The 23,797-nt window shown below is 40.4% G+C and overlaps 1 protein-coding gene across 1 annotated transcript; it reads left to right on the forward strand.

Moving 5' to 3' along the window:
* Window positions 1-8,990: 8,990 nt before the first annotated feature.
* LOC147461231 (uncharacterized) lies at window positions 8,991-10,964 on the forward strand. The gene is made up of 3 exons (XM_086508829.1): window positions 8,991-9,147; window positions 9,502-10,180; window positions 10,329-10,964. The coding sequence occupies exons 2-3, from the start codon at window positions 9,529-9,531 to the stop codon at window positions 10,547-10,549; spliced, it is 873 nt and encodes a 290-aa protein (XP_086364955.1). The 5' UTR covers window positions 8,991-9,147; window positions 9,502-9,528; the 3' UTR covers window positions 10,550-10,964.
* The last annotated feature ends 12,833 nt before the right edge of the window (window positions 10,965-23,797 follow it).

A 23,797-nucleotide genomic window follows, 5' to 3' on the forward strand; every position in this document is an offset into this window, starting at 1 on the left:
ATCAAAGATTGACTCTATCTACATGGATAGTACTTACAGATGCTTGGTCACAGGGGAGCTAAGATTGGAGATGTTCATTGCAAGAGGGTAAGTGGGATAGGGATTTATTATCCCGGTTGGAATGAACTAAGTTCGAGGGACAACGTTGGGAATTATAGACTTAATAATGGAGTCTTTCGAGGCTTGCCTTTGGCTTGACCATTATTGCTACTAGAAAGCTCAACAGGAACCATAATGAACCGAGCATTGTTAGACCCTCTCCACTACTCTTTGCAAAATCAACAGTCTCTAAACCATCGGTGTGGCTGCTTGAGAGCTAATTTTCAAAAGTTAAGAAGAGTTGAAACTAAAGTTTTGAGGTTGCCAAAGCACAAAGTAGCATATATATAAATTTAGTTAGCATGGATGACAATAATAAAGAGAGTAGAATGAATATTGACAACTTTGATTTTGCACATGAAGTTGCTACTAATGATGCCCCTATGTTTGTGAACTATCTTATCACTAGGTAGAAACAAGCCATGGGCAACCCCGTTTTACAAGCCGAAGTTAACCAATAACTTCACACCCATGGGATTCCAAACTCCCCAAGAAGAGAGAGAGATTAGGAAGCCTTTTGTAGAGACTTCTGAAAGAAGACTCTCTACGGTGAGAGAAAAGGAGGAATCCTATCAAAGAGCAAGAAGTGAATCTCCAAGTTTTCCAAAAGATGTGGCTACGCAAAGACGATGTTGCGACGATCTCCAACTCCTCCCAAGAGGAAAAATCGTCATATAGTCCTTCTCCCTCAGAAGGAAGAGAGGAATCAAAAGAAGAAAAAGGCGAGAAAGAGGTCACCCTCTTCTCCATCTTCATCACCTTCCTCCTCTTCCGATGAAAGCAACGGTCTTTCTCCTAGAGAGTACAAGAGGAGAGAACATCGCAAATCCTATGTTTCTTGGAAAAGGTCCTACACGATTAAGAAGTTCAAGGAGGGAGGAAAGAGAATCTCTTTTCTCACCTATCATGGCACCTTTGGTGCTACAGACAAAGTTTTGGCTTTCATCCAACAATTTGATGCGGCCTTTGAAGATGAGGGCTTCAAGGAGTCCTCCAAGCTACATCATGTAGCTATGCATTTTCAAAAGTTTGCCCAACAATGGTGGGCTAGTCTACGAGGTAATGGCAAAGTTCCAAAGACATAGAAAAATCTACAAGTTTCCATAATGAAGCAATTTCTTGCAAGTGATGCCAAAAAAAAAGTGCTTATTGAATGGCGTAATCTGAAGCTATCTCCCAATGAGTCTATCCACAAGTATGCCTAATCATTTTCCTTGAATGTTAAGGCCCTTTTGTGCTTGTTAATGGCAACTTTTTGCCTTTGTTGTGAGATGGATATAGCTTCCTTAATCTTTTGAAAAGATTCTTGTAGGTCTCGGCTATACTCAGCAGCACAACGAAGATCTTTCCATGTACCTTAAGTAGCAAGGGACTTTTAGGTCTTCCTTCAATGATCTCGAAAGGTGCCTTCCCTGTAGTAGTATGGACAATGTTATTGTATGCATACTCTACAAGGGGTAGGTACTTCTTCCATTATGAGCATTGATCTGCTTTTGTAACATAGGTCTTGAGTAGATCCATAATCGTAAGGTTAGATATTTCACTTTGGCCATCTTTTTGTGGGTGATAGGCCGAAGAGAAATTTAACCTTGCTCCTAGATTTTCAAAGAGACCTTTCCAAAAATTAATGGTCATTCTAGGATCTCTGTCTGACACTATGGATGTTGGCAAGCCATGGTGTCTGAAAATGTGGGATATGAAGAGGGTTGCCATTTAATGTGCCTTAATAGTCTTTTTGACAGGTATAAAGTGCTTGTTTGCTAAACATGTCGACTGTCCATATTCCTGTATCCCCATGGATAGACTTGGGTAATTCAAAGAGAAAATCCATGGATACTCTCCCATGGTGAATTAGTAATTGGCAATGGCTAGAGTAATCCAGGTTGCTTCCCTCTATCATACTTGGTCTTTTGACATACCACACATTTTGAAATATACTCTTGTATGTCTACTTTCATGGTAGGCCAATAGAAATGTGTCTCTACTCCTTGAAGAGTAGGTTGAATCCCTCTATGCACTGCACAGGGAGGAGCATGGGATTCATACATTACTTTCTCACGAAGGGAGTTAGTAACATATAGCCTATTACCAAGGAGAAGATAACCATCCTGCAAAATGAATGGTTCTTCTTTCTTCCCTAAAGCAAGGGCTAAAATTATATCCTTAAAATCAGGATCAATAGCATACTCATCTATCATAGAAGATAGATCATTGTGAGTTGCTATAGACATTGCATTTACTCTTGATCATCGTGATAGTGCATCCGCCACTTGATTGTGCTTACCAGCAATATGACCAATATGAAAATTAAATTGTGAAAGAAAATTTGTCCACCTCATTTGTTTGTCGGAAATCTTGGTTTGCGTCATGAAGTATTTAAGACTTTGGTGATCTATTTGTAGGATGAATGGAGTCCCCAAAAGATAATGCTTCCATGTGTCAAGGGAATGTAGAACAACTAGTAGATTCTTTTTATGTATGCCCAATACTCATTCATTGGAATTGAGTCTTCGATTCTTGTATGCTATGGCATGCCCTTCTTGAAGCAAGACTGCTCCAAGGCAATCTCCACAAGCATCACATTGGACCTCAAAGGGTTTTGAGAGATCCAGTAGGATAATCATAGGCTGAGAGGTAAGCTTTTCCTTTAGCTTCTCAAAAGCATTTTTCTCTTTTGCAGTCCATGTGTACTTAACATTCTTTTTTGTTAAGTCATCTAATGGTCGTGCTATTTGCAAGAATCTTTCTATGAAGCGTCTATAGTATGCACACTACCAATAAAGCTTCATAGCTCATGTAGAATCCTTGAATTAGGCCATCCTTTTATTACCTCTAACTTTGTTGGATCCATGCGGATACCATCTTGAGAGATATGTGACCTAAGTATTAAATCTCTTGAAGGAAAAATTCACTCTTCTTTTGATTAATGAAAAGTTTATTCTCCCTCAAAGCTTGAAAGATTACTTGGAGATGTTGCTTATGCTCCTCAAGAGATTTGGAGTAGATGATAATATCATCAAAGAGAGGGAGCATGATGCCTATATCCTTTTTGACCCTAGCTCTACTCACAACTTCATATCAACGGAGTTGGCCACTAAGTTAGGCATACAAGCTCATGACATGGTTGATGGAGCTTTCAAGGGACAAGAAACCCCAATTACTCCCTTGATTGGGAAATTGAGGCGAGTCATGTCCAAGACTTTGTCGACAAAGAAGACTTTTTCATCTCCCCTCTCAAGCATAAGGATGTTATCCTAGGGGCATCATGGTTCAACCGCATGGCTACCAATATGAATTTCCCTGAAAGGAGAATTTGTTTCAACAAACAAAAGAATATGTACATAGATGCTAATGAGTCGGGTCGTATTATACCCCTTGTAAATATGCTTGCTTTTGATAACTCAATAAAAATCTTAGTTTTTGCATAAACGATTTTTGTTAAAGAGTCCATAAATGATCCTAATGTTTTATCCAATGGAAATGGTAGGAATCAAAATGAATAATAGTTGTTTGATTTCCTAAATAGATTCCAAGATGTTTTTATCGATGACATCCCTAGAGAGTTAACTCCAAAACGAGGGGATGATGACCATAAAATAGATCTTCTACCTGGGAGCTCGTCACCTAATAAGCCTTCTTATCGAGTTTCCCAAGCTCAATAAGAGGAGGCAAGTACATGAACTGGTGGATAAGGGGATAGTGAGGCTTAGCTCCTCTCCCTTTTGTTCAACAGTCCTTTTAGTGCAAAACAAAGACTGCACATATCATATGTGTGTTGACTATAGAGCACTAAATAGGATCACTATCAAAAACAGATTTTATGTGCTACAAGTAGAAGATCTATTTGATAAGATACAAGGCTTTACCTACTTCAGTAGGATTGACCTTAAAAGTGGCTACCATCAAATAAGGATGATCAATGAAGATATTGTAAAGACCACTTTTAGTACAACATGTGGTCTTTATGAATATCTTGTCATGCCTTTTGGCTTGACAAATGCTCCGTCCACATTCAATCGCTTAATGGAGAAAGTTTTTAGACCCCACCGCAAGTTTACTTTCCCAAGCATAGGAAAGGGATTATCCTTTGCAATGAGTATCCTCTTTTGGAGCTTCACGCATGGAAGCTCTAGGAGTCTCATTGTGTGAATTTCTTTTGGGGTAAGAATGATAGCCATGTCCTTGCTCCCCACACTTGAAACATTTATTGTCTTTACGAAAAGTCTCTAACTCTTCAGAAGAGAGTTCACTTTTACCTTTGTAAACTCCTTTTTCCTTGGTCTTGTTGTTGTTGTTGCTAGAATTGCCTTGGGAAGAGTTTTCAGCATTGTTCTTCCCTCTAGGTTCATTTTGGTCTCTAGTTTCCATGGGCTTAAAATTCTTTTTATCCCCTTGTTGGAAATTGATTCGTGAAGCGACCATAGTATGGTGAATCACTTCAGTGATCGTCCTAGGCCCTTGAGAGTTGACATACTCAGCCATATCTTCAGATAGTCCCGCACAAAATTGTTGTTTTTTTTTTGTAAAGTCTATCTTTTGGTAGATGTAGCTTTGAGATGTAAATTCTATATCCCGGCAAAAATCCTACGTGCCACCAAAAGTATTATGCTAAGCTAGCAAAAAGATACTATGGTCCTTTTCAAATCTTAAAACCAATCAACGAGATGGTTTATCAACTAAAGTTGCCCAATAATTGGCTCATACACAATGCTTTTCATCTAAGCCTACTTAAGCCTTACAAAGGAGAGCCACCAAGAGAACCAATAATTGAGGACCCGCCCGAGATCGAAGATCAAGAAGAGGTGCTCTAGCCCGGATCCATCCTTCAACATGAAGACAAGGTACTAAGACATGGTAATATTATATGACAGTATCTTATCAAGTTCAAAAATTACTCTTTGGAAGATGCTAGATGGATGCAAGAAATACAGCTTAAGGATAGTATGAACCTCGTCAATGCTTATAGCGCTACACTAGAGTAAGAAAATGTAAATGCTTTCTAAATGAAATTTTTTTTTGTCTTATAAAACTAGTTCTCTTTCTATTGGACACAAATTTAAGTAGTATGCATGCTTAGAATCATGTTTGTGATGACGACGTCTCCCAAACACCAAGTAGAATTTGTCATTCTACTCTGGGAGTATGATATGGACTAAAGATCATACATGCTCGTAGCAGCTAAGTCTCCCAAGCACCAAATGGATTAGTCATCCATTCTGGAATGATGTTGTACGGTAAAAAAAGGATCCTCTACCTGCTAAGAAACATAGACTAATGACTAAGGCTTTATCTTCTCAGCCTCATAGTTGAGGACGACTATGATTTCAAGAGAGAGGTAATGTCATAAAATTTAATATCTACTCATCCCAAATGATTTTCTCATATTGAACTGATCATTTTATGTGGGAAAATGAATGGGAACAAGAGTTAGAATATAGATATGTGCTTTTAGATCTATCTTAGCATGGGACCAAAGGGAGAGAAGGCTACATCTCATTGAGGGTCCAAAAAGGAGATGGTCTACCAAAGAGAAATGAGCAGTTAATGACACCTTAGGGTTAGCTTCATTAAAGACCTCCAAAGGTTAGTGTTAAAAGTCCTTAGATCTAGGACCTTTAGGTGCTTTAGACCTTAGGCAAGCTAGGCATGTGCTTGAGGTGCTTGTCATGCTTGAGCTGACTAAGGTGCTTGAGGTGCTTCATAACTAAGGTGCTTGATGACCAAGGTGCTTGAGGTGCTTGAAAGTCAACAAAGAGCCTACAAAGGAGGGGGCAAGCCCTATAAGTAGGGGATGAGAGAGAACACACTTTCACTCAAGAGGCAACCTCTCCACAAGATGCATAAAGGACACATGTCAAGCCCCTAGCTAGGTTGCCCTCATAATATGCCTAAAGCCTATTGGATGGCCTTTAGGGAGGGTCAATGAGAATTTAGATGCATGTAAATAATTAATTAAATTCTCTCTCTCTCAAAGGGGGAAAGAAGGAAACTTGTCCAAATGCTACCTCTATTGCTTGATATGACCATAGCTTGTGATTGGCCAAACCTGGCATGGACCAATAGGGTGCAAGCTACAGTAAAGAGAGAGAGGGGTAGACCGAGGCAAGGAAGGGTATCATTGTTTCACATTCACTCACACATTCTCTCATGTGCTGAGCAAGAACTTCATCTCCTTCTCCAAGCTAGAGAGCCTACACCAACTCCTCTTGGCTATGGATTGCAAATCCAACTAAGCGCCATGCTTCAAAGCAATGCTTACCATCTTCTTCATGTCCATTACTATGCTATGCTATGCTCTAAGAGTAATGATATGTGAGGAGACTATTTCTTTCTCGTTAGATACATCTTCTTCCTCTTCCCTTCCCTCACTCCCTGCTAGCTCTCTCCACCTTTGAAGGTGTTTGAGGGCTTGGGATTGAGGCCGGGGATAGGTTAATGTTTTTGCAAGTTAGTTACGGGCATAATATTGGTGCATGAAGCTTACCATCTTTATGGCATCAACAAGGTCTCAAGGAACACAAAGCATGTATTGTACCAAGTCTCTCTTCAAGGGAGAATCTATAATACATAAGCCTTTTGGAGGGGGACATGCTCTAAGTAAATCCGGTCCTCAACTGTTGTCAATTTCTCTAATTCTCTCTCTCTTTTGCAAGTATTGTTCATGCCGAGCTAACTAGGTACAATGTTTATTTTGCTACCTTCAATCAAGTACTCTCCTTATGTTCATTAAGAATCCTCTTAAGGAAATGCTCACTATTATTACTTTAATTCCGCTACAATCAATGTTATTAGCCATATTTCGTTACGAAGTTTATGGGTAGACGGCCACATATTCCAAGTCTTAAAGATCTCTAAAGATCAGTAAATGACAATTACCTAAAAGGGGACATTATATTGTCCAAACAACTAGTATGGGATGCTTGGTAAGCACTATATATCCAAAGGTAATCGTGTGTCTCTAAGAACCTAAGAGGTTAGGGGTGGCCATCAAGATGTGAGAGGAGTTTACAAGAGTAATCTCTTAAGAAGAGTTTTCAATGATAGAACTCATTTGAAGAGAATAAAGGAGTTCTAAAGCAAGCTCACTTTAGGAGAGTTTTTCATCTTATGTTTTTCTCTCCTTAGGGGTTCAATGATGTTCATGAGTGAGGATATAAGCTTTGCTTCACACGGAGGCAATGCCACATCATCTATAGCATCTAGACCCTGGCATGCACAGATAGGTGTAGAACACACTATGCATGCAGAGTTTAGGGGTGAAGTCCACACGAGTTTTGAGATGGCCAGGGGTGTATAGCCCAACACTCTCTAGGCTTCAGCATACTTGGCCAGTGTCTAGACAAATGTGAATTGCCAGGTTTATAGAAGAGGGTCTCCTAAGGTTGGGTGGTAAGTCTTATTATTGTAGTGCTCCCCTCAAAGAGCTCACATGATAGGCATACTAAGTCTATGTATTAGTGACCCTCACTGAAACATGACCAAGGTGTATCTCATATAATGATATTTGTGACCACTTCATCGTTGTCATTGTGCATGGTATCATGTTCCGTATTGTGTAGATGCAAGCCATCTTGGATGCAACGTCCATTGGTCACCTTTTAGAACTTGCCCCCATATAGTAGCTAAGGTGGGCTTTATCAAGTAAACACACTAAGTTGCCATAAGCGATTGTGATAATTTATTTTACCTTACCATTGCTCCAACATGGCTTAGGATGTTCATGTATTCGCTAATACACCTTGCACATGGCCTTTGCAACCCTCGGCCAACAACTATTAGAAATGCTATCAAAAGAATGGTAAATGATTACTAAAATTTTATTGTAACAAATATTAAGTGCAACGCGTTGTTTAATTCCGTGACAATTTCGTGCCACTCGTGACACACACTTTGCAAATAAAAATGCACAACTGACCTTTGTTTTGTAAATGAAACATTATGGTTGTCTTAGACATCACCTTAACACAATTATGGTAAGGGGAACGTATTGTCACAATTGCTATTTTCTCTCAAGGTAACCTCGTGTGCATTATAAGAAACCAATCGACTGAGCGAATTGCTCGCTTTAGAGGATAAGTATAAGGCTGTGTCCAGACCGCCATGGAGCACACAAGACCTCGAACTCCTTCGACATCTCACCCTTTCAATGAATGAGATGTGCTTTGACCTCGCACTCAACCCACCAACCACCAATCGACTGAGCGAATTGCTCGCTTTAGAGGATAAGTATAAGGCTGTGTCCAGACCGCCATGGAGCACACAAGACCTCGAACTCCTTCGACATCTCACCCTTTCAATGAATGAGATGTGCTTTGACCTCGCACTCAACCCACCAACCACCAATAGCAAAATTTGAGCTTGCCACGCTCTTGGTTGGTTGTACTTTTCCCTACAACGTACATGGAAATCCCTCATTTGCAAAGGTGAAAGGCTATCTAGACGTCTAGTGGGTATGGACCACTATCATCTTCCTCTCAACCAATGTGCAGACACCATCGAGGATGAGCAATGGTGTCTCATTTTCTTCTTTCGCTAGCCCGAACGCGACGTGAGCCCGGTCAAGTGTGGGGGTTCACCTTGCTAGAAATGGGAGAGGCCCAACGAGGGCAAGAATCAAGTCACCTGTGACAAGTTGACCAAGGCAGCACAAAGAGGCAAGGCAAGACACTTATGACAAGGCAAGATACCTAAAACAAGGCAAGATCTTGTTGGGTCTTCAAATGAGTTTTTTAAAGGGACCCCGGACTAGCCTCCAAAAACAAGCATTTCTAAAATTGATGATGAGGGTGAGTCAGCATACGGCCCTGGCCAGCGGGGCGGAAATAGGATAAGGCTGGGAAAGCTATTAAAATCCGACTCGAACTTCGAAGTTTCGAAAATGCGAATTTTCTTATTTTCTTAATTCCTTTTATTTTGAAGTGGCTCAGGCTTTCACTTTGTGTCGTGTGTTATGATCTGCTCCTCTCTCGCAGCGCTGCTTCGTCTTCGCCATCGCCACTTCCCTCGCCATCCCCACAGTCCTCGCCTGCCTCCAAGCTCTCCACCCAGGTACTTTTCCTTTCTCCGGATCTCCATTTCTTCCTTTCGATTTCTCGTTTCCTCATGCTCTGCGTTTCTTTCCTTCCCTTCCCGCTCCGATCCCCCCGATCTCTTTCCCCTCTCTCTTCCTCGTCTCGCTTCCCACTCCCTTCTTTTGAACCCCTTGCTTTCTTCTCCCCGTTCGAGCGTTTCCTGTCACATCCTACCGTTTCCTTCTGTTCCTTTCCTGTTCGCTCATTTTTGTAGGAAAATTTCTTGTCTATTTTTAACGCAAGGTTTCTTCCTCTGATCCTGCGTGCTTACGCTAGATTTCCCGCAGTTGAGACTTACTTGCATCTGTTTATGCTCTGTGTTTGTCTCTAGGGTTTCTGATCACTCCTATAAGACACTATGGCTCGTTTGGGTGGCCTGAGCTCTGAGGCCTTCTCCCCTCCTGCTGGCCTGGGCAGTATTTTGCGAGACCAAAAAGTGTTACCTGGGGTGAGAAGCAGCCGATCAAATGTGGTTTTCGGCATGGTTAGGCCTCCCATCACACAATCAGTCTCTGTGTCCTCATCTCTGAAGGATTCTTTTCTTATTGATGTTGGGACAGCTGAGGAGTCAGATGACCTGAAGGAGGAAGACATTTGGGGCATGGATGACACTATAGAGAGTGCTGGCTCCATGACAGATTTTGAGAAGCACAGGATGAGCGCTGCGGATGAGTTAAGTTTGGGGATTTCACCGAAGGGGATGGCTAATTCTGTAATGGAGGAGCTAGGTTTTGGTATTGGCTCGGCAAGGAATGACTATGCAGACAATGCCAAGCCTGCAAAGCAATTAGAAAAAGCATATGGTGCAGCAGATGCTTTTGTGAGCAGTGGAGCAATTGGTTCCTCTCTCCTCGCAAGAACACCTGAAAGAAGCAGCCGGGCTCGTATCCCTCGACGCCCTAGTGCATCTCGAATGATTCCGTTGTCTGCAGGGGGCGGCAAAGATCCTTCTAGAAGGCATGCAGAGGGCCAGTCTGCTCCTGTTGAAGTTCCAAAGTGGTCCAAGATGGGTCAGTATCAAGCACCAGTTATTCCAGTATTTAGTTAAAAAGGCAAAAGACTGTCATGGACTAACGTGTTAAAAGCCATTGGCCAAATTGAGTGGAAATTGGGTGATACATATAATGTCATCTGACATTGTGCTTGTTCATGCAACAGGACACAATGACAAGGTGGGATTATTTGATGATGATGATCACATGGGTGCTAAGGATGACGATGATGATCGTTTGCCACCTCACGAGCTTCTTGCAAGGGAGAATGCAAGGAGCCAGTGTACAACCTTTTCAGTTTGTGAAGGACTTGGGAGGACTCTGAAAGGCAGAGATCTGAGCCGAGTACGCAACGCTGTTTGGAGCCAGATGGGGTTTGCTGATTGATCAATGGGATTTTCAATCTTGTCCCAATTTTGTGGATCAATTTCTCTCCATCTGGGGACCTTCTCTTAGAGCTTTCCAAGCGTAAGCAGCTCAATTTTCCTCGTTGCTGGTCTGTTTTTGCAAGTTGCGAGATCTGAGTTGCAGCTCCACACGTTACGTTTACATTTCTCTGGCGCGCGGTTTGAAGCTAGAGACTGCGGCATACATAGTAGTCCCCTTTTTGTCCTGCTCATTAGCGGAGATTTGTTTTGAAATAAGCGACTTTTGTATATGAAAACAGAGGTGTTGAAATCGGTTTCTGCCCTGTTTTTCCTTACTAACTGAATCAGATTATCTAACTTGATCAAGCTCAAGTTGAGTTATGGACCTCGTGATTATAAATTTGTGGGTAATACTGAGTTTTGTTGTTGTCCAACTATTGCCAATGGCCATAATGTGCAGAGTGCTTTTTGGTGAATTTGTTTGCTCTAAATGTGTTAAAGTTGGGAGGTGCTTCTAAGCAAGGTGTGGCTGGTTTTGTATCAGGCTTGCTTCCTAATAATGGGTTTTGTTTGTTGAGTTGTGGTTGGGTAAGATGCCGGGCTATTTTTTGCATCAGAACTCTGTTGTGTAGAATGCAATAATCAGGTGATATGGCCACAATGTGTGGTGAGCACAGTTATTCCACATTATTAAGCTTCAATGTGCTGCTCAATATGGCCTTGTGTAATAGTAATGATATAAGTGCTGTTTGGTTACTCGCAGCAACAGATGTCATCAAATAGTAGTTGATGAATCAGGATTGTCGCCTGTGAGCTCTTGGTTTCTGTAGACTCCCCAAGGGACACATCTCAGCATGAGTTAACGGTGCAAGGGCTTTTGCCTTTGGCCATTGAGCATTGAAGAGCATGCATGCTCTGTGATGCGACTGGTTTCAAGTTTATAGACCTTGTCGTCCTTTCAAACTGATGGCTGGCCACCATGTTGGTGCTAAATTTAATTTGGCAGGTTTCTAGGGGATGAAATAGCATGGGGGAAATGAAGTTGTGGCCTTGAATTTTTTTTCTTTGGATAGGAAATCTCTCAAGACAATCCAATTGTGCCTTGCTTTATTAGTGGCACTCCAACATCTCAAGCGAGCAAGCACCGAAGGTTAGATGTCTACTCTTGGCAAGGTGTATGAGGAACCTTTTGCATCAAACAAGGTATTGTTTATGAAGAAACTCTTTAGTATACAAATATTTGGAAGAGGATTGGTAATTGAACATTTGAATGAGTTGGAGTATCATCCTTAGTGAAGAGATGAGGAGAAAGGGCACAGGTGAAACATCAGGTAAAGCTGAGTGTTGGAATTGCAGAAAGCAGTGAACGCCTACAGGAGGATTGCATACTTCCAAAGAAACGAGAAGAAATGAAATTCATGAACACACATGGTGCTTTAATCTTGTCTTTGGAAAATAACCAATCTTGGGTAGTGGATTTGGTGCTTAATATCATGCACCACCACGTAGGGGTTATTTCCCAGAGTATATCCAAGACAGTGATTTTGGAGTCGTTGATCTTCATGATGATACTGTGTGCACCTTTTTTGGAAAAGGTAATGTTCTCATAAGGATCTAGAATGGCATTAACTGGGTATTGAAGGGAGTACGATATGTCTCGAACCTGTGGAAGAACCTAATCTCTATAGGGAAAGCTTGAAGATGAAGGTTGCAAATAGACATTTGGAGATGGTTTATGGAAGGTATCAAATGGAGCAGTGCTCCTGGGAAGAGGAAAGAAGGTGGGTATCTATATACTAGTGCTCTCGAATCTTTTATGTGTGTGGCATCTTCAAGAGATACAACAGCTCTATGGCATTATAGACTTGGGCACATGAATGAGAAGGGGTTGCACATTCTTGGAGCGAGTGTGTTGGCGGATTATGGATCGTGTAAGGAGTATAAGGTCACATGTAGGTTTGCCTCTACAACTTTGGATTGAAGCAATAAATACAACGGATTACTTGATAAACATGTCACCTTCAGTTGCATGATGGCAAGATTCCAAAAGAGGCTTGGATAGAGAAGCAAGGTAAGCTATTCCTGCTTGAAAGCCTTGCACACATTGACAAGGGCGAAAAAACCAAACTTTAAGCAAAATTTAAGAACTATACCACCATTGGCTAAGGCTTGAGTGAGTTTGGTTATCATCAATGGGATTTTGCTGCTAACAAAATAGTTAGAAGCCGCGGGGTCACATTCAACAAGCACTCATTGTATAAAGATAAGAGTGCAAAAAATGGAAAGTGAACAAGAGGATTGTGAATAGGCTTCCTTGCATGAGCTGAAACCGAGGTTCACAACCAACATGAAGAACCAAGGTTACAACAAAAGCAGGTATGTCGAACACCTCCAATAAGACGCTCTCCTTCATTGTATTATTTGATGTTAATTATGGTGCTGAACCAGTGTTATGAAGAGGCACTACAATCAAATGCTTGGAAGAAGTGGAAGCAAGGCATGGATGGATAGATGCATTCATTAGCCATGAACAAGACATGGATACTTGTAGAGCTTCCAAAGGACAAGAAAGCTTTGAAGTGCAAGAGGGTGTACAAAGTGAAGGATAAAGGAGACGGTCATACAAGGCACAAATCAAGGTTGGTTGTCAAGGGGTTTGCAAAAAAGGTAGGTATTGACTTGAATGACATATTTTCTCTAGCTATTAAAATGACCTCAATAAGGATTGTTTTGAGGTTGGTAGCAATTGAAAAGTGACATCTTGAACAGCTAGATGTAAAAACAACCTTCCTTCATAGAGACTTGGAGGAAGAGATATACATGGAGCAACCACAAGGTTATGAAACCAAAGGTAAGAAGAAACTAGTATGTGGGATAAAGAAAAGCTTGTACAGCCTCAAGCAAGCCCGAGGGAAATGGTATTTAAAGTTTGACAGGTACATGGTACAACAGGGCTTTATTAGGTGTTATGTTGCTTGGAGTCTTACCAAGCACCGAGCAAATTGTACCGAGCAAACACACAAACCGAGCAAAATCCATGAGAGAGAGAGAGAGAGAGAGAGAGAGAGAGAGAGAGAGAGAGAGAGATATTGTACACTAACAAGGCTTGGAAATGTAGCTATCAGACTTCACCTAATGCCAAACTCTACTTGACCGAAACAACCTTTGCTTGTCAAGTTGGCATGGTAAAATAATTCTACAGGATTGAATAAGTTCAAAATTTGGAACTTAAGTTTAGTGGACTTGCTGATTTTCTGTAATCTTCACCCTTGGCATAAGAATGTGTATGGTGACAATTGATCAGCTCAAGTGCAAAAACACTTTGCCTAGGAAACATGTCCTTGTAAATCTTCAAATCCCAAAACTTGGAGATGAAGAAAGAGAGACCCTTTCCAGCTTCATGAATTGGAACCGTATAGCTGGAGAGGCCGATCATGTTTGCCTCCTTCGTCAAGCATAGGTTGCATGACCGAGAAATCTAATTCTAACCAACAAAGAGTTGACTGTGCCAAACTTCTTTGCCCCTATTTTCCATTCTAGCAACATGCCTTGTCTTTGCAACCAAAATTTCTTTGGAAACCTTTTGGAGGCTTCCTTCAATATTCACTCATATATGAAGGTCAAAAAAGTCAAATAATCATAAAATTTGCCAATCTAATGGTCCTTGTTCAGTAATCTGCTCTGCATGATGCCTTGCATTTGTAGGATCTTCCTAGATTCAGAAGACCCCTCTCCAAACATTTTTTATGATTGCAAAATTTGACTTACCGTACTGCTAGGTAACCTTGCTTGCCATCTAATTTTGATGTGGAATTGTATCCGCTACCATAATATTATTAGAAGATGTGGCCCTAGTATTGTATGAAAATCTAGTCAAATAAGCCTTGCTCCGAGATCGATGAGATATCAATAACTAATGGAATTACCTAATTTAGTTCTATCAATTTATTGAATGTTGAAAATTGATTTCATGATTACAACGTGCTGCTTTTTTAAAACCCTCTTTGTATCATCATTCATCCATATGGACACATTGTTGAAACATTGTGAATACAAAGACATGCTTTCAAGTTTGTTGAGAAAATTCACAACGTTGCTAGAAAATTTTGTTTGTATTTTTGTCTTTTTATTGGTTAGTGGGATATGGGTCTCAACCCGTATAGGTGTAGGGATTGACGGCCTTGAAAAGCATTGGAGACTTTCTACAAAGTGTGTGAGTGGGAACAATTGTCTAATTGCCTGGCCACTTTTAGGGTAATGGCCCTTTGGGTATGAGCTTAGGGGCCCCAACTGCTGGTTGGTGGGATAGTATAGGGCTTGAAGGCCTTGCCAAGCATTGGAGACTTGCCGCAAAGTGCATGAGTGGGAACAATTGTCTAACTGCCTGACCACTTTTAGGGTAATGGCCCTTTGAGTATGAACTCAAGGGCCCCTACTGCTACAACCAGCAATGGTAGAAACCAACATAAGAAAGAGAGTGAGATAGACACTTCGCACATCATTGCACTCCCCCATGTGTTGCAAAAGAAAAAAACATGCTTTAGGCTCTGCTAGGTCTTGGTCAATTTTGTGTAGATCCGTCATGGCCCCTCCTCAACGCAAGCGGCCACTCCCATGTTCTTTGGCTTCTGAATTCCTTACTTATGTGTAAGGACCCATGATTCCCACACCCATCTTCAGCCCCGCATCCATCCTTTTCTGCATGGCTTCAGTCATGCTTTGCATGAGCACATGCATGGTGCCCAAGTAGTAGGCAACAAAACATTATTATGTGCGCAAAAAAAAAAGCGATCCTTCAGAACCATGGTATGAAATTGAGGAACCCAAATCACACTCCTAAATCATACCACATCGGCATGGAAGGTATAAGGAAAGAGTCCCAAAGGAGCTTGCTCTTCTCATTTCAGGGCACACTCCTAAACCATATCGTGTCGGCACGGAAGGTATTAGGAAAGAGTCCCAAAGGAGCTTGTTTTCGTATGCTTAGAGCCCTACAGTATTGCTCTTCTCAATCCGGGTACTTTCCTTCAAAGCCTACACTTGAGTTTGCATTTGCTGGAGGGACACCTTTGCTTCTCCTCAATCCGAGGCACGACCCTAAATCATACCGCGTCGACAAGGAAGGAGTTATGGCATGATCGTGGGTACTTTCCTACAAATCCCTACACTTGATTTTGCAGTTGCTAGAGGGACTCCATGCACACCTTTGCTTCTCCTCTCAATTCGGGGCACGACCCTAAAACATACCGCGTCGACGCGAAAGGAGTTATGGCATGATCCCGTTTATCAAAACAGTGATATTAGCCCATGTTCCTTGCAGCTATGACCTGCCTCGCCTCCTCAGGATTATTGAAAACGATGAGCAGTTAAGTGAGTCTCTCGCCCATATCCTCTCTCAAAAAGTCTAATGCCCCACTCCTGAATACGCTAGACCTGCCCAACTGTAGTGCAAGCCATCTCTGCATGCACCTATAACCTAGGGTAGCTCACCCAAAAACCTGTCTCCTGCCCTCTATGACTGCATGCCTGGCTTCTGTACTGAACTCCATTTCCATCCTTAATCCCAATCGGCAGCGGCCAAGCATGTAGTCTGTTGAGATTTCAGCCTATCAAAAGAATTACCTGGCATGGCTCCAGAGTGAGCTCGCCGACCATGTAGGTGCACACACCCCATGCTTAAAAGTTTCTTGAATTACATCTGTACAACAAGCTGGACATTGCTCTAACTACTCCCGCGTCGGCGCGGGATAGTTTAGGGTAATGTCCCGATGAGGTGTTGTAAAAGGTAGAGTGACTAAGAAATCTATTCAATGTAAGGTCACAAAGGATGAGGAGAGAGAGAGAGAGAGAGAGAGAGAGAGAGAGAGAGAGAGAGAGAGAGAGAGAGAGAGAGAGAGAGAGAGAGAGAGCTGGTGCGCTTGGAGCTTTTAATACCCAAGCTGCAAATATTGTGTCAGCAATTTTTTTTCATCACAACAGGTCATGAGATCTTGCAGTGTATTACAATGATGGAGCCCACAAAAGCCGGGTCTGACCTACTGCATGTTTCCATCACTATGACTTCTTTGGAGGTTGCAACGATCGGAGGTGGTACACAGCTTCCATCGCAAGCTGCATGTTTAAACCGTCTAGGAGTAAAAGGTGCAAATGCTGACGCACAAAAGCTTTAGTTGATGGGGCAGTTTTAGCTGGAGAGTTGTCACTAATTATGTCGACTTTAGCAGCAGGGCATCTCGGAACACTCGTTCTAGTAGAAGTGTGGCTAAAGAAGCACAAACATGTCCTTGATTTTAATTTTGGAGATCAGTAGGGTCGATCGTGAATCCCTAAATGCTCAGCTCCTAGGCAATATTATTTATCGACTTTCAAAATTGTCTACACAATATACGTACCCTTGCTTTTTTGCAAGTGCTCATTTGAGAGAGAGAGAGAGAGAGAGAGAGAGAGAGAGAGAGAGAGAGAGAGAGAGAGAGAGAGAGAGAGAGAGAGATTTGGTCCAATCAATGCTCTCGCTTTCAATCCCCACGATAGAGGTTTCTCAAATGGAGCCTAAGATGGTTATGTATGTGTGCATCATTTCGATGCTAATTATTTCAATACCAAAGTGTAAAAAAGTATATTTTTATAGAGGAAGAGCAACTCGTCAGTTTGCACGAGTGCATGTGAAAAAGGCTTCAGGTATAGGCTCATTGTGGAAGGGTGTCCCCCAAGGTTTTTAGTTCTTGTTTGTGTTTTAGGTTGTCTCTAGCTAATCTTGAAGCCTTACTTTAAAGAATAGCTACTTTCCATACCTATTCGGGTGGTCCTCTCTTTGCATTGATGAGTGTTACTGATTATTGCAATAATAATTTTTCTGGGAAAAAAAAGGAAAGAGAGAGAGAGAGAGAGAGAGAGAGAGAGAGAGAGAGAGAGAGAGAGAGAGAGAGAGAGAGAGAGAGAGAGAGAGAGCACTTGTAAGTTTGCATTAATTTCATGCATTACATCTGAACAAGCTGGGCATTGCCCTAACTACTACCGTGCCGGCACGGGATAGTTTAGGGTAATGTCCCAACATTCTTGTCATCCTTCCATATTGCAATGCACATTAGGCCAATGCTAGAGCGAGGTGTTGTGAAAGGCAACGGGAGATAGTTGAGAACGATAACTTGTAAGGTAACTGGGAACGAAGAGAGAGAGAGAGAGAGAGAGAGAGAGAGAGAGAGAGAGAGAGAGAGAGAGAGAGAGAGAGAGAGAGAGAGAGAGAGAGAGAGAGAGAGAGAGAGCACTAGTGAATTTGTGTTAAATTTGGATAGCTATTGTATTGAGATTTGATGAGTAGGGTGACAATTAAGCGTGGAGGTGTTGTGGTTGCAAGAGTATGGAGGCAAGAGGCATCCAAGGTAGTCACAAAGGGGGTTTGGTTAAATATCGTCCTGCTTGTATACGTGTACATGGAGGTGATCTACACCGTCGATCACGGCAGACACCAAAACTTTTAGAACTATAAACAACATGCATCCCTAACTGGTAGTTTGCCACATGTGTGCAAGTAGTGAGATGAAGTTGATTAAAGTTGAGGAATATAATTTGTTTGGGGAGAAAAATCAGTTATCCACTTGAAACCTTTTTGGTCCCAAGTTTAGACAGATGAGGCAAATGCAAACTGAATTGTAGTTCGTACTATCTACTTTTGTGGAGCCAAAAAAAGATGCTTGAGAAAGAGAGATCGTGTGTTTTTCATGGGAGCAACGCATGGTTAAGCACATTGTTAATTGTATATATTCCTCATTTCAAGATGAGCATAAAATACTCTATTATAAATTATTATTTGCACATCAAAATATGCAATCATCCACAAGACAACGATGCAGAACTTGTCAACCAGTTTTATGAGCATTCAGTCATTATGTGCGTCAAGTAGAAGACATGTTGATGTAGCTCAATCAACAATTCTTGAAATGCAAGTACTAAGTCCAGAGATGAATAGAGATAGAATACGGAAAAAGAGTGTGTGAAAATTGCGATCAATCTTTATTGACCCCGATGAAACTCTTGAAGAAAACTGCCATATTTAAGGACGGTTTTTTACTATCACTACAAAACTTTACAATGTACCACATAGTAAGCATGATTTTGTTGCTCCAAGTCTATGGCTGGAAAAGAAGGTGCCTTGGACAATCTTGACACGATGACAATGGGTTTGTGTTGCAAGGTGACAATGTGGCAACACAATAGAACAACTGCCCGAGTGGGCAATGTGTGCTAAATTCAAAGATGGAAAGCATGCTAGATGGAGTTCAAAACTAACCAAATACTTCAATGAGATGATATCATTGGGTAGAAGCATGCAAGTACAACTAATGAAAGAGGTTATATTGGTACCTAACGCATCGCATGTTTTTCATGTTAGCACTCCTGGCTCGGTTCAAAAGGGGGTGAACTATGTTGTGACCATTGCAGAATTCCCTCGATGTACTTGTGAGGATTTCCAGAAAAGAGATAACAAGTGCCTTGAAAGCACATGTACTTTGCATATTTTTGTGTCCTTCAGTTGGATTCTTTAGCTCATGAGTTTGTGCATCAGGTTGCACTAACAAAGGTAGAGCTTTACAAGTATTCACCTACTATGGATTGACCATTTTGTTGGACTACCTACAGTACATTATGGTACCGAGGCTTAATACAAAAAAGGAATTTTGTGTTACAATTCTCTTTACCTTTGCTCGAAAAAATGATATGCTCGGTTTTTTCCGCTCGGTGTATGGATTTCCTTTGTTGCTTATTGTGTTTACTTCAAAAGAACATCCAATTGAGGTTACATCATTTTGTTGCTTTATGTGGATGACATGCTTTCTACTGGACCTAATATGCAAGATATTCTATTGCCAAAGCTATGCTTGCAAAGTCATGTGTGATGATGAACTAGGGTGTTGCAAAGCATATCGTGGTATGCAAATTATTGAGATAGAAACAATCAAACCTTGACTCTTATCGCAAAAGGATTATATCAAGAAGGTGTTGGAGAGGCTCCACAAACAAGATGCAAAGCCAGTGAGTACCCTTATCCACCAATCACTTCAAGTTAAGCAAAGGTCAAAGTCTTTGTACACTAGAAGACAAGGACTACATGAAATCCATGTCGTACGATGTTGTTATTCAGATGTCTTATGTATGCCATGGTATGCACTAGACGTGACATTTCTTATGTAGTGGGAGATTTGAGCAGGTTTATGAAGCATCTAGATAAGGCTAAATAGAATGTTGTAAATTGGATTCGAAGGTACTTGAAAGGGATGGCATGTGAATGCTTGTGTTATTGTGGCACTAACACTACCTTAGTAGGATATGTTGATGCTGACATGGCTAGAAATGGCTGACTCTACCTTAGTAGGATATGTTGAGGGCAGGGTAGGAGTTTGGGGGTAGCACCATAGAAGACCAAACATATATCCATTTTAGAATTTTATTTTGTACGTAGTTTCAACCAAAGTGGATGATATTCATCACATCATGGAGGGAATTTTATAAATGTATGAGGATATGAAACATGGAAATTAGTGTGTGGTGAACAAGAAGCTCGTTGTTGTAGTGAGTTTTACTATGGACACAGCCCGCATTGGGTGAACTTCATCTCTCTCTCTCTCTCTCTCTCTCTCTCTCTCTCTCTGAGTTTTTGTGTGTCTTTTTGTTGGTATTTCATCAACACCCTAGGGTCAGCTAGGAAAAGGAGAACTTGATCTCTTGTGGCATATTGCCTCCATATTGCAAAGTGGATTATTTACTAAGAAGTAAGAATATTTTTAGATGTTTTTTAATATTTTTCTTAATAATATATAACCTCTACAGAAACAACAAAGGAGTTAAGGTGCTCTCCTAAATGTTATAAGAGGTAACATGAACCTTCATATTGTTTCATTGGTGTTTCTAGAGCAACGTGTGAATCTTCCGAATTCACTCCCTCAAGTCAAAATTTTACTTCTCTAGATGAAAAACTCATCCTAGCAAATTATAGGTTTGTAACACATAGTAGCATGGTGAAGATAAACACATTTTTCTTTGTTTCAAAAACATAGAGGCAAGTTACAAACAACCTAAGAAATGATTGTGAAAATAAATTGTTAGATTTTTCAAGCAAAATCTAAGATTTTGTTAGCCAAAGTTTTGTTTCCTAGAATATTATTGTCCCCATATTTGTATCATAATGTGTAACATAACTTTGTTTGTTCAATATGCTGTTGGTTTATACATATATATTTCTGTTACTTATTACCTCTCTTTTAATCTCATGACTAAATCTAAAACTTTCTCACAACATATATCAATAAAAAATTTTACATCTGTGTGTGTGGCGGTATTCATATTTACATTATGTTACAACGATTTGTGATATATTCTCATAACTAACATATCATTGTTAGCACATGTTCTCTAAATGATGTATCTTTAATGACCGGTACATCTTCCATGACTTTATTTTTGATGATATGCCATGGTATTGATATTGTGCATAGATGTACTTTCTCAAATTCAAGATAATTTTTTGCTACCTAAAAATCCATAGTCAAAAGGATTGCAAAACAACAAAGTGATGTCATCCACATCCTTTAAAGAAGCAAAATGCAACTGAGAAAACAATAATGAAGGTGAGAAAGTGACCATTTCCACCATTCCTTAACAACAAAGAAATTCCAAAATAAATGTTTCACATCCTCAAGTCTACCACACCTACTACTTTTTCCATTTGATGTCCACATTGCAAGACCATGTATACAGTATCTAGAGAAAAACTTTATGTTTGAAAGCAACTTTAGAGTTCTAGATAAAAATTTCTTCAACTACAACTCAATTGAATTATTTCATTAGGAAAAGTTTGGACTCAAAAATGGGCCTTGTAAGAATTGTTGATGTGGCATAGCTTTCAAAAAGTGGGGATCGGTAATTTTTTTGCAAATAAGATCCAAAATTGTCGAAGGTTGGATATTTAGAATCTACTCTTCAAATGCTATCTATTGATATATAGCATGCATGTATCAGACATTGCCTTCATGTAAATATAGAAAAAGGCGATTTTAGATTATCGTAACGGTAACAAAACCTGGCTGATTGAAAAAAATGGCATAACTTTCATAGAAGTCATCCAAACTTTTCGGACCTTTGCTCTTTAGAATCCATTTTTCAAGAACTTTCCAATGATAGGTCATATCATGGGGTTCTAAGCAATATTTAGAGGGGTCTACCGGGTTGCTTTCTTTTGTACATCTTTGATGATGTGGCACTCTTAAAAGGCCCAAAAATGAGTTCAAAATTTTCCTAATGAGTTTCCATCTGTTATTACCTCTTACATGAATCTCATGTGGGTGCAACAACAAAGAATAAAACTTAGTAGTAGAAGTCCACCAAATACCTGCTTGAGCTGGCAACTATGAATATCTAAACCTGTCCACAGGATTGTCTGTCAATGACACTTATAGCCTAAATGTATGCACACAAAGTTCACCCTAGGCTTCTTTGAATACATTTGAACTTCTGAATCTCCTCCTAGCTACTGCAAGAAACAACACAAACTTACCCTCATCATCTAATAATTGTCTTTGACAGAATGCACTCGTTTCTTTTACATCAAGACTGTAGGTGTTTTTTTTTTTGTAAATCTCCAAAATGCATTTTCTTGTCCTAGAGAGTGAACAATACACCTTATTATGCCCTACCAAACCAACCTATATCATGTGAATTTCCAAGAGTTTATAAGTAGCTGAGCTATATTGTAGCCTATTTTAAAGGAGGCATGACTAAAAAGCTTGTCCCAATTTTGGACTTGTTCCACAAGAAATGAAATATAATGTAGAAGAGCCTAAAATCTCCCATAGACACTTGGCCAAGATGTATCTCTATTGAACATATGTTTTACCATAGTGGATCTTCTAGCATGAGCATGAGACTCAAAATCAAGAATCCTTAACCCTCCATACTCTTTGCCTGTAGCAATAAAGTCCCACGTCATGAAAGTATGGGTTTTTTTTTTTTTTAGCTCCCGAAAATCACTTAATAGAATTTTCCGAAACTACATGAAGTATTTATATTTCCAATCTAGGAGGGGAATGAAGTATAGAGTATAGGGAACAAGAATGGCTTGGATAATCCTCACTCTAGCATGCAAAGGCCATTCATCACATTACCAAGATGCTATCTTTGTCCGCTCTATTTAAGACCCAAGAAATGAGTTGAGCTTTTGTGAAATCCACCCGTAAAGGATATCCTAAGTATCTGAAGACATGCCCTTTGTTCAACCTTTTACATTCCAAGATTAGTTTATCAAATTGATATGCATTTACATCAATAAGAAAAGATTTATGCAATTTGTCTCTAGCCTTGATGTCAATGATAAAAGGTCCAAATAAGACATACATTTCCCCTGATTAGCTTTGAAATATTTTCAAAAACAAAAGCGTATCATTAGCAAACCCTAGAGAAGGTAATTGCTCTAATCTTACTTGTAAACTCTCCGAATTCCCCAATTACATTTGTTGTAATGGAATTGGCCTATTAACTTGAGAGTAGCGAAAATGAATGAGAATACTTTTAAGAAATCACTTTGTGAGAATAGCGGGTGAAGATAACAACATAATCATAGCAATTAGTTAACTTGGCATGAACAATACTTTTGCAGAGAGAGAATTTAGAGAACATGACAATAGTTGAGGACTAGATTTATGTGGAGCCGGTCCCCCCTCCAATAGGCATTTGTATTATGATTTCTCCCATTAAGAGAGACTTGTTACAATACAATCTTTGTGTTCCTTGTGACTTAGGTGATGCAATGAAGATGGAAAGCTTCATGCATCACAAACATAACATAAACTTTGAAGAAATATTTAACTATCCCAAGCCTCAATCCCAAGACCTCAAACACCTTCGAAGGTGGAGAGAGCTAGCAAGGAATGAGGGTAGGGAAGAGGAAAAAGAAACATTTCATAGGAGAAAGAATTAGTTCCTCACTTATCATAACTCTTCTTGCTAGCATACATAATAGCATAGTAATGAAGATGGAGAAGATGGAAAGCTTAAGCATTGAAGCATGGCTCTTGGTTTGATTTGCACTCCATAGCCAAGAGTGTTGGTGTAGGCTCTCAACCTCTACTTGCTTGGAGTAGGAGAGGGAGCTCTTTTACTTTGCACAATGCATAATGAGTGTGTGTGTGTGTGTGTGTGTGTGTGTGTGTGTGTGTGTGTGTGTGTGGGAGAGTATACCCCCTAAGAAACCCCCTAGCTTGCTTTGGTTGACCCCCCC

Source organism: Adiantum capillus-veneris, chromosome 3 (assembly GCF_014529385.1).
Source record: "Adiantum capillus-veneris isolate H3 chromosome 3, ASM1452938v2, whole genome shotgun sequence".
Lineage (NCBI taxonomy): Eukaryota > Viridiplantae > Streptophyta > Polypodiopsida > Polypodiales > Pteridaceae > Adiantum > Adiantum capillus-veneris.

Excerpts from the sequence above, each read along its gene's own strand:
- LOC147461231 (XM_086508829.1), top strand. The coding sequence starts at position 9,529 with ATGGCTCGTTTGGGTGGCCTGAGCTCTGAGGCCTTCTCCCCTCCTGCT. Across the intron at positions 10,181-10,328 it reads TCCAAAGTGGTCCAAGATGG|GACACAATGACAAGGTGGGA; the intron begins GTCAGTATCAAG and ends TTCATGCAACAG.